Source organism: Alligator sinensis, unplaced genomic scaffold (genome assembly GCF_000455745.1).
Source record: "Alligator sinensis unplaced genomic scaffold, ASM45574v1 scaffold469_1, whole genome shotgun sequence".
NCBI lineage: Eukaryota > Metazoa > Chordata > Crocodylia > Alligatoridae > Alligator > Alligator sinensis.
In genome coordinates, this window is record NW_005841934.1 from 3,448,997 (window position 1) to 3,460,204 (window position 11,208).

At 51.3% G+C, this 11,208-nt stretch overlaps 1 protein-coding gene and 1 long non-coding RNA gene across 3 annotated transcripts in view; one reads left to right on the plus strand and one right to left on the minus strand.

Moving 5' to 3' along the window:
- The window catches only part of FAM107A (family with sequence similarity 107 member A), a 22,123-nt gene extending 13,790 nt beyond the window's left edge, over window positions 1–8,333 (plus strand). For both annotated transcript variants that reach the window (XM_025199014.1, XM_006019627.3), the window contains 3 exons: window positions 1,422–1,596; window positions 4,805–4,961; window positions 6,484–8,333. In XM_025199014.1, coding sequence (XP_025054799.1) covers window positions 1,427–1,596; window positions 4,805–4,961; window positions 6,484–6,591 — 435 coding nt within the window. In that variant the 5' untranslated portion in view covers window positions 1,422–1,426 and the 3' untranslated portion in view covers window positions 6,592–8,333. The remainder of the gene's footprint in view (window positions 1–1,421; window positions 1,597–4,804; window positions 4,962–6,483) is intronic.
- Window positions 1–11,208, minus strand: part of LOC112549583 — a 231,558-nt gene that overhangs the window by 207,540 nt on the left and 12,810 nt on the right. The window lies entirely within an intron of this gene.

An 11,208-nucleotide genomic window follows, 5' to 3' on the forward strand; every position in this document is an offset into this window, starting at 1 on the left:
GTGGTGTCTGTGTCCCGAGCTCTCTGCCCCAATTACACCGATGTGACAGGTTCCGATGCGTTTCCTTTCACCCCCCGAGCGCTGGGCACCGCTCCCATTAACGTTCAAGAGAAGCTGCTCTGTACCAAGTCATTTTCTTCAGCATTTTTTTCTTAGACAGCTTTATTTGATCCCAATCCATTTTAAGCTCATTAAACACTCCCAGCCCGTGAAGGAATGGGCAGGGGGTTGGACTCGGTGATCTACTGAGGTCCCTTCTGTCCTAAACATGTATGAATCCATAAATAACCCTCCCCTGTCTTCTTCTCTTTATTTCATGATTTCCCTTTCAAATGGGCTTTGTTCTTTAAATACAAGTGAGCTAGCCAAAACGTAGAGGACAATGATGTTACAGAAGATCTCAAGTTTGCCTTGCTGGTGCACAGACCCACATGCCTTCACTCCATGCTCTCCAAAGCCACGAAAGAGAGGGAGACCCATGGCTAGACTGCCACACACACCTTGTTCCTGGGACTGTTTGCACTGATTAGGAAACTGTTCCAGTTTCTGTTTGCACAGGAGCAAATTGCTCTTCCAGGCTGCTTGAATTCCCCGATCGGGTTGCACCCTGGCACAGATTTGCCAGCTCTCTGGAGCACACACTTAAAGCCACAGCACAGTGCAGGTGCCGCACCCTACAGCTGATGCTGCGCCCTTGTTCTCTACAGGTTTTTAAACTAAGAGAGTCACTAGATCTTGGAGGACATCAGCAGGCAGATGGCCAATTGGATATGGAAAGTACTGTCCGTTACAATACTGCTGCCGCTTGTTCTGACATCTTAGCGTGTAGAAATGATCGTGCTATGATGGCAGGTTACAACTGCTGTAATTACATCTGACATGTTACAGGTGTGAGTGCTGATACTGTGAGACGCGCAGGGATGGGTCTCAAGAACGAGACCAGCCTGACATCATGAAACTGTTTCATAAAGGAGCCTTTCCTTGGGCCTGATCCTGAGGTCCTACCATCCCGGGGCTGCCTGGACATGCTGGCCTTAGGGACCGACTGCCCCAGCTGTGAGGTTGCCAGCACAGAAACACTGGGTCCCAAGCTGGGGGGTTCAGTTTTACTGAGGTCTATTTTAGTCTTACAGGATGTTACATGGAAGTCACAGTGGGAAGTAAGTGGTGGAGCCAGTGACTGCACCCACTGCAAGCAGAGCGATTCATCTGTGGCAGAGTTGCACAGCGAGGGAATCTTGCATTCCCTGAGTGGACACAGGCAGGCATACACACATGCGTGCACACCTGCACGCACAGGGATGCTCCCCGAGACCACAAGCTGCTTGGGGCAGGGCCAGGCGGTCAGGCTGCGAACTCGCACTCACTTTGCTCCCGTCAGCAGTGGGACTCCTCATGCAGTTGCCTCTATTCTCTTCCAGCCTCTATGTATTCAGAAATCCAGAGGGAGCGGCCAGAGGTTGGGAATATCACGGCGCACCCAGACTACATCGATGGAAACCCTGGCCTTATCAAACCAAAGAAGCTCCTAAATCCTGTAAAAGCCTCAAAAAGCCACCAGGAGCTCCACAGAGAGCTGCTTATGAACCACAAAAGGTGAGAGCACCCCCAAGCGCTCCTTCAGATCTGTGCGTGCCAGGTGGGACGAGAGACGCTGTGCTTTCTGATTTGCCTCAGCTCAGGCTCAGCTTGGTAGAAAGGCAGAGGCAGCGGTAGCCCCTTGGGTGCTCTGGACAGACCCCTCTCCCTCTGCTCGGCTGTCACGCACCTCGGACGTGAACTGCCCTTTCATTCGGGATCACAAAGCAAGGCTTAAAGGCTTGGGCCGCCTGTTCACAGTGGCCCAGCAGTCACACCACTTCCCCACAAAGGCAGGGGAGGCTGCAGAAGCAGATCCCTAAATAAAGAGATGCCTTGCAGTCTCTTCTCTTGCTCCCTGGTACCAGGGAACACCCTGATATCCAGCTTCCTCCTCCCCTTTAAAGGGGACCTGGGGATGCAGGCCTGGGTACAGGTGCTGGCAGAGGGCCACGGAGGTGTAGCCTGCTTACTGACAGTGGACGGTCTCCACGCTGGCTCCTGCTTCCTATAAAAGCATAACTGCTCTTGGTTCCAGGTTCACCTAGTATTGGTCAGTCCGCGTATCCCAATGGGTTAGAGCAGTGTGACGCTGCAGAGACCAGTGGGCTCATACAGGTGCCACGCTGGAGCATGTCACGGTGACCAGAGGATGGAGACGGGTGGTGGACGCGGTCTGAGGAACAGAGCAGGGAGTGAGTGCCCGTAGCTGAGCTGAGCGGCGGTGCCAGAGCCCTGCCTCGTGTTATTCCCACATAGATCGCTAGATGTCATCGTAACACAACCGTTACCATCACCACTGCCTCTACCCCCACCCACACCCGCTTCCCACCCAGGGGAGCCCAGGGCACCTGGGGTTAGACCCGTAGCTCTGTGCACCAGCACCCAGCAGCACCAGACATTTGTCTTAAACAAATATGGAGAGCAAATGCTCCTGCAAACAAGAATCCCTGCACTGGTCTGTTGTTGCTGGGTTGTTCTAATATCCTGGAGTTGTTTTGTCTTCATTTAAAATTGGGAAGCAATCAAAGCCGGATTTATCCAGCCCAGCCTTTGCTCACAAAAGCTCCATCAGACTCGGTCATCTTTAATACTCCCTCCTGTATCTCCTGCTTCAGTTATACCAAACCTATGTCAGACACAGCCTTGCAGGCTCAAAAGCCCAGAGAGTTAATATGCATCTTTGAGATAGCAGGTTGCCAATATCCTGCGTGTCCCAACCACGTCCTATCCACTGTCTGAAGAGAAGGGTGGAGGATAGGGAGAGTTACACAAAGCTTATAATGCAGCTTGCTCTGTGTATTCCCCTTGGAGCAGGACAAGGAAGCAGCTCAAAGGAGCTCTTGGCACAGCCAGACTTAGATCCTGAACAAAGCTTCTCAGTACAGAAAGCAAATCAAATAATACTCAGAAACCCAAAGGCAGCATTACAGCTTCTACTTCCCTTACGCTTCCTGCCTGAGACCCAAGCCCAGGCAGACTCGCTTTCTCCAAGTCAGCAGTAGCGAGCAGCTTTGACTACCGAGGGGAAGGTCTCTGCATAGCATTTGAATCTTCCTGGTGTAGACAATATCATGGAGCCCCCGCTGCCAACGCACTAAAGCCAAAGCAGAAAAAAGGGTGACGGGAGGATGCATTAGACAGAGTCCCTCAAACACGCTGCCTCACCGGGAAAACCCCTCCCTTGTTGGCCCGACGGGTGCCACAGCTACATAATATTTACCTCCCATAACTGCACATCGAGGTGAGATATTCCCAGAGCACTTGTCACTTTGGGGAGGAAGCTGTGTACCCGAACACTTGAGTTGCTTCTGCTTTGGAGCAACCCTAATGAAAATCACCAGGTGCCAGGCCACGAGGGGCCAAAGAGTATCAGAGGTTTTTCATTTCCTAAATGCCATTGATTTCAAGCGGCATGAGTGTACGACTGTGCACTTGGTGCTAGCAAATGGAGTCCCATTGCTAGTACGTACATCTTGTACCCCATCCTCCAAGTCAGGCGGGTCTTTCCGTATGACGTGCTGGTCCTTCCCTGCACCGACGACCCTCCCAGCCTTGTGCCCAAGACAGATTCCATTAGCAAACTCCTGCTTTTTGTCCCATTAATGACACTATTAAATAAGGCTGGCCACAAGAGTAGTCCTTCTGGACCTCAACCCCAGCTCGATCCAACCCCTTGCAACACAACCCAACCCACTGGTGTGTCACTGTAGGGCGGCTCCTCACCTACCTTACAATTCTTTTACTAATTTCCAGATCAACCGATAATCTTCCAAGTGGTGCTGTATCAAATGCTCTCCTAGCTAGTGAAGTCGGAGGGGAGACGTGCTCTAGGACCCGAGTGCAGAGGCATTCTTTTAATGCTCTCAAAAACGCTCTGGAACTTGTATGCCAAAGACAAAGAACATGTAGGGAAAGGTTTCAGACCTGATGAGATGAATAACCTCTTCAAAAGGAGAACAGAAGCAAGCAGGGAGACTAAAGGGCATGGGAATAAGGCCTGATCAGCCGAAAAGCTGTCACAGGGGTCACAGGACTGCCAGAAGTCAAGCTGTGACAGCTGCTGTCAAAGAGAATTTAAACAAACTGCAAAGGGCTCCTGAGCAATACAGCAGAGAAGAGAGCAAGGGAAGAAGTAGGGCCATGATGACCTGAAGGACCAGGTGTCAATTAAAAGTAATGTGGCCCTCCCGCATGCTTGACTGCAGATCTCAGTACACGTGTCAGGTAGATTTGTGTGCAATACATATTCCTCTGCAGAGCGAGAATCAGAGCACAATAACTGCTATCCAGTGCCCCAGGGCTGTGGGTGATGCATCAGGAAGACGATTAGGGGCACGGGGCAAGCTTGGGTCTGAGCCTGGATTGTGAACATCCCAGCACCTGATCTGCTGTCAGCCCTTCTCTCACGCCCATGCCAGGCCCGGCGCCTGAAACGGGCTGGCACGCAGGTGAAGGCTCCTGACCCAATTAGTTTCCTGTCTCCCCATCAGGTAACAAAACACCCCTGCTTTGAACAAACCTCAGGATTTTAGACGCGCTGCAAGGCTAACTAGCAGTGCCTGTTTAACTGACTGACATGGCCACATGCAGGAGAAGAGCCCTGGCACTTTGTCCAACAAGCCCGAACTCCACGTCTCTGGGCAGCGTGCCACGGGGGGGGCTGAGAGTCCTGGCTGCAAGCAGACAGGCTCCAGCTCTGACGTGCTCTGTGTTTTGTTCACAGAGGCCTAGGAGTAGAGAGCAAGCCAGAGCTACAGCGAGTACTCGAGCACCGGCGGCGAAATCAGCTGATCAGGCAGAGAAAGGAGGAAGAGGAGGCAAAGAAACTGAAGTCTCCGTTTGAACAAGAGCTCTTGAAACGGCAGCAGAGGCTGGATAAGGTAGCCACTGAATTTCAAATCCCTCCAAGTAATGTATAGTGAATGCCCCACCCGAGGTCTGGACAAGCTGGAAGGTGCTTTAGGAGGAGACAAGCGCTGGCAACGTTTCTGCTGCCCGTGAATCAAATGGAGTAAGAACCACATCGGTGGTGCTGTGGAGCTGAGCACATGGGCACCGAGGTGCTATGGGCAAGCCCCCGAGACCAGGCACCACCGTGTGCTCCCCTGTGCCTGCCTTCAGCCACGATGGGCAAAAGGAAAGGGTCAGGCCCAGCCTAGACACCCACAAACCCCCATCTCTGCCCTCCTGGTCCAGGAGCTGACTCAAGAGTCTCACGCTCCACATCCCTCCCCCCAACCCCAGTCAAAGTGATGCAAGGAAGAGTTTCCATTTCTCTGTCCACCTCCCCTATTTGCCACTACCCCCACAGACACGACTGGCACATTTCGGGAATGGCATCGCATCAGTGACAGTCCCGGGGTGAGAGTGACCCATCGGTGCTGGTATGAATTCCAGCTGTTAAAACAAGCCCTGCGGCAACCACAGCGACATTTGCTCTTACGAGGCACTTGTGTTACCGGAGTGCCGAGGGGGGTCTGGGGGCGACAGCCCTCGCGCCAAGCCAGACAGGACAGAGGAGCAGAACAGGAGAGGAAGCAGGGAAGACAAGTGAGAGGCAGGCCCACAGACTGGGAGGGCAAGGGGACGAGTGTGATGGGGCTGGGTCTCAGCATGCCAGCCACTTCGCCGCTGGCAAAGGCAGGTTTGCAGGAAGGATTTGGGGGCGATTAATGCTGAAGCTTTGCAGGTGCTGACAGGAAGCCCATACCCCATGCAAGGGGCAGCAGGGGCGTGGGGACCACGGTAGGCCAGGGACAGCAGGGGCTGTGGTCACTGGCCAAGCCGTGGTAGGAGCTGACATCCCAATTCCACGCTGGCATAAAGGCAGTTAATAAAATAAACAGCTGCAGAACAAAGCTTTGAACTCAATGTTCTCAGCCCTGGTAGCTTAATTAAGAGGATTGTTTCTTCTTCTCCTGGGTTTCATCTTCACACCCATGCCACTGCCAATAATTCTTTAATTAAACCATTGCACCAGTTAGCAGGCAAGGACATGAACCAGCCTTCTTCATCAAACAACACTTCTGTGGTAGGAGGAAGATGACCTATCTTCTAAAGGTCTCAGAGCTGCATAAGTCTTGCTTTTACCCTGACCTTAACCCTTTTGGGAGAGTGCACTTGTTTTAGAGACTGGGTCACACGTGGGAGATTTGGCTGCTGATACAAGGGTGGGGATGTTAATGCCCAGATTTGCAAACGCAGTCCCTGCATGTATGACGCCGACACTGCCTGTGGCCAGATACCCTGGCTGCACCTGAAAATGAAGTAATACACGTGTTGCTGCAATGAAAGCGATGGCAGTAGGAGCCACAGAGTCTGAGGACTGTAAGTAAGGGTGCGCTTATGCTCTCCAGCATTCCCACCATGCATAGATAACATTTGCTGCTCTCTTGTTTTCAGCTGGAGAAAGAGGAAGAGAAGCATGAAGAGCATGCGCCAGAGTTTATTAAAGTAAAGGCAAACTTGAGAAGAACGGCAACACTGACAGGGGAGGAAAAAGTGGTGTAGCACCTGCCAAAGCTAAACGCCGGGTCACATCCAGCTGGGAGCTAGTACCTGTACACTGACATCTCTGTCTGTGGTGGACGTTTGCAACCATGTCTCTGGGGCTACTTACTGCTATTAATGCTTGCTGCAGTAGAAATGCATACAAGGGCTTTCTCCTCCAGGACAGGGTATGGTAACGGTGAAGGCGCAGTATCTACTAGTAGAAGTACTCATATGAAAAGATGAGGAAGCTTTCCTCTCTAATTATGGGTGCATGCTAACATCCACCCCTATTAACTCATGGCTAACCCCTTGAGGTAGGGCATACACTCACACTGCCCAGTTTACAGTGGTGGACACTCCTGGAGGCTTGGCAGACTCTCCCAGGTCTGTGAATCATTCCTGGAGCTAAATCTTAGAGCAAGCACTCCTGTCACTGGCACTGCCAGGTACAGGGCGGCAGCTGGAGAGCTTCTTGGAAACCTCCGGGTGGCACCCTGAAGGGACGGACCTGCATACAGCAGGGAATGGCCAGGGTGGCCGGGAGCTCCAGCCTGCAGCACTGCCTCTCTTCCCTGCCACGTTTATTCTACACAAGCATTCGTGTCAGGAATCTCTCGCGCATGGTCACCAAAGACCAAATGAAAGCTGAAGTCAGCTCAAATGTCCTTGAGTCTAAACGAGGCTTTTCAGGTCATCATTAAACCAACCCGGGCAGAGCCTGTGCTCATTACCTATATGAGAAATGCAACCAGATGAAAAGGGCCAAGGCACACTTGACACGTGGCTGTGGAGGACATGGGCTGATGTCTCCCGAGTGGTGTTGGGTTAGATGAAACTGTTCACGTCAAACAGGGCCGGGTTTCCTAACTCTGTTGCTTCCTTTGAAGGTGTATGGCCCTAGTTCAGTTGCCTTCACAAAACATCTCCAAGAAATTACACAAACGAACGTTGCTTCTCCCACGCACACAGCCTGCTCCACTGCACCAGTTAAGCCCCACTCCACTGCATGGGGACCCCCGCCCAGCACCCAGATTTGCCGGTCTGGCCACAGTCAACAGAAGCTCAACAGCTGTAGTAACACTCGCAAAACAACCTGGTTCCCTCCTAGGGAAGAGAGCTCCCTCCCCTCCAGCATGAGTTCTCCCAGGGGTAGGGGTCTCACGGGGTGGGAGCTGTAGGCGTCATGCTTCTACGAGCTAAGACGACTGCATTGTCTTCACACACAGCATCCTCACCCCGTGGCTTGGTGAAGCTCTTACAGGGCGAAAACCACGAGTTGCAGAAGCCTCCACTGCCTTTCACCACTGAGCGTGCCTGTATGCCCTGACATGCTGGCTGGCCGGGAGCGCTGGAGTTTGGTTTTGCTTTTGTGTGTGGACCAGTAGTCTGGTGGCAGGAGGGTTTGGGGTTGTGAGCACTACAGGAGAATGTGTAAACCCAAAGGCAAGAAAGACCAGCTGTCATTACATTAAAACATTATATATCAGCGGAAGCATCGTCACCAACACATTTTGTAAACTCTTTTTGTCTTTTTTTGTACACAGAGATCCAAACTGTGGGCTTCAACTTCCTTTCAGTATGCCCGTAAAAAGCTTTCCTAAAGAAATGTGATTTACGCAATAAAATACAAGCTCACAATATTAGTGAAAAGACAACCTTTTGCACAGTTTATGCCATGTACCAGCCTACCTGGTGTACATGCTGTATGTGTGTATGTGTATAAATGTGTGTATATACACATACAAAAAACTAGAACTCTTGGTTCCAAAATGATACCTTTTATTAGACCAACATTTATTAGTTGGTCTAATAAAAGATATCATTTTGGAACCAAGAGTTCTAGTTTTTTGTATGTCTTTTTGTCTCAGACCAACACGGCTACCAAGTACAGCCCTGTATATACACATACACACACGTGCATGCAAACACATATTCAAATTAACTCTCACTGCTCACATTACTTGATGCGGATCTTTCTGAAGACATATGATCAGCAAATAAATTGAGTGATGGTTGTACATTTTGTTCTTTTCCACTGAGGACTGAAAAGGCTCTGTGGATGAAGGAAGACAACAGCCAAATAAACTAATTTCAAACGAGAAGTACAGTACTGACAATGACTGGTCCACAGCTCTGCATTCTCATCTCCAGGCGGCCCATCCTGCAGTTCTTGTCCACCCAGAACTCCTGAAAATTTTGGGTGCGCAAAAAAAACCTAGGTATACTAAAAGGCCTTTCTCCCCTCCAAAATATGAAGTCATGATTTTTTAAAGCTTTTAGCAGGAAAGGCTTTGGCTTGCTCTTTCAAACACTGTCAGGAGTAGCCATCCCATTTCAGGAAAAGCAGTTACACAAATATCAAAGAAATTGCTTTTCTGTAGAGGATAAAGACACAAAGCTGAACTCCCAGCCTTTGAACTCAGAGATAAGCAAGCCCCAGGAGCATAGCTATTCTACCAAACACGTACCTCCTGCCAGCTCACAAGGTACCTGTACTGCAAGCATTCAAGAAGAGAGGCCCTTTCAGCTGGTTTCACTGGACAAGACTACATGCAAACAGAGTTATTCTGTCTAAGGGCCTCCTACAGCACCCACGATTGCAAGGGGACTCGTCACACCCCTCTTGCTCGTGAAGTTAGCCTAAAAGTTCTGCTTGGGTGGAAAGGGAACCCTGACGCTTGTGATTTTTTTTGTCATTATCAAATGCCTTAACTGGCTGTCGCAGCAAGCAAAACAACTGTGGTAAATCAAGGAAAGCTGCTCCAACCTGACAAATGATGCAAAGGGAAGTTCATCATCCTACCCTCTGGGTCAGGCACTGTACTCCTTGGCTCCTCGTACTAACAGCTAATGTGGAGACAAAGTAAAAGCCTGCCTGTTGCTTATCACCTGTTGTTCATCAACTCTTCACAAGCCTCCTGCCCACTCCTAGTGCTGAGGGAGGTGAGCATGCCTATCTCAGTACTAAAGAGCAGCTGAAGCTGTAGCTTGCCCAGCTGGACTGGAAGTCTCCTGATTAAGGAGTGTCCAGACCCAGGGTATGGGCCCAGAAACCAGCTGTTCAGGACACTAGACTCCAGCTCCAGGTTCAGATTTCAGATGCCCCAGGCAATCTGGATTAGGGACTTCAGATCTTTATTCCATGCTGCCTCTTTTCCCAAGCGCACACATGCACACAGGCATGCCCGCAAGCCTGTACTATTTCCTTGCTGGAGAACATACCCCTCGCTAAGATACAAAGCCAGCTCAGCGTTGGATGTGATGAAACATGTCTTGGCTTCGCACCTCTCAGCCATCACAGCTCCTGCCTAAATCGGATTACTGAACGCGCTAACTGCAGGCAGTAAAATACATCACCCTTCACGCCCAAATGCCACAATTAGCCTTTCATGTTGACAGAGCCCCTTTTTTCTCAGAGCAATTACTAGTGTTCTTGGCAGGGAAACTGCCCCTTGAAGCTGCATTCCCATTACCCCACGGCTTGGGTCCTTTACCAGGCCCTGCAATCTCCCAGCCTGTTGCAGCTGCAGATGGACTTCACGACACTCACCCGCAGAGGACCCTGATGGCTTGCTGGGACCTAACTGCCAATTAAAGGACACTTACTTTCCCCTCCCCACAAGTCGCTCTGACTCGCTGCCTCAAAAACGGCCAATGGGAAGGAATATTCTGCCCTGCGCTGAGCTGCTTCCCAGAGCCCCCCAGACTCCACAGCCAGCCCCGCAGCTCCCCCGGGGAAGGCACTGCAGCAGCTCGCAGGAGGCATGGGCCTGCCCTAGGTAGGAGGGCGGCGGCGTCTCGCTTTGCCAGCAGGGAGGACCGGCTCCACTGCCGCCGAGCAGCTTTGAGCACAGACGTGTTCACTGTTTTGTCAGCGGGTCCTGAGCTCTGCCAGCGCAGCTGCCTAGTCGGGCAGCCAGACCAACATGCGCCCCCGACAGAGTCCCTCTGAAGAACAGGACGTGTCAGGCAGCTGACCTAAGTGATGGATCATAAACGAGAACAAATTGCACCCTAAAAGATAAAAATGCGGCAAAGTTCAAGGAAGTTTGGAGAAGGGCAAAGAGAATGACCAGGGGCCTGGACAAACTCTGTCAACAGGAGTAGAAAGGCTGGAAGGGTTACGTCAGAGTGACTCTCAACCAGGTGCCATGACATCCAGGGTGCTGTGAGATCTACCTATGAAGGGTGCACACATTAGCACTGGTCTGCGTGCAAATGCCTACATACCACTCACAAGAGAAAGCCAGAGATGTCAGACTGGATCCAGAGTCTTGCTGAGCTCTTTGCAGCAGCAGCAGCAGAACTGCTATGTTATTCTGTACTCAAAAAACAAATGAAAATTCAGAGCTGGCATTTTCCAAGGGAGGACCTGAGTCTAACATGGAGGATCTTGAGTCTAGAAGGCTTGAGAACCACTGCCTTAGGGCCCCTGCAGGTCTCCTACATGCTGCTGCCCTGGGCACCAAGCCCCTGGCTGCTTTTCTCACAAGATCCAAGCCCCCCGGGGAACGTACCGGGACTTCCTTCTGCACAAACTCCTGGTTGCTGAGCCCTGAGAGAGAGGAGCCTGGTCCAAAATGCTAGAGGGGTTCTCACCATAAACCTGGGGACAGGCTGCCAGCTGCAGTCACT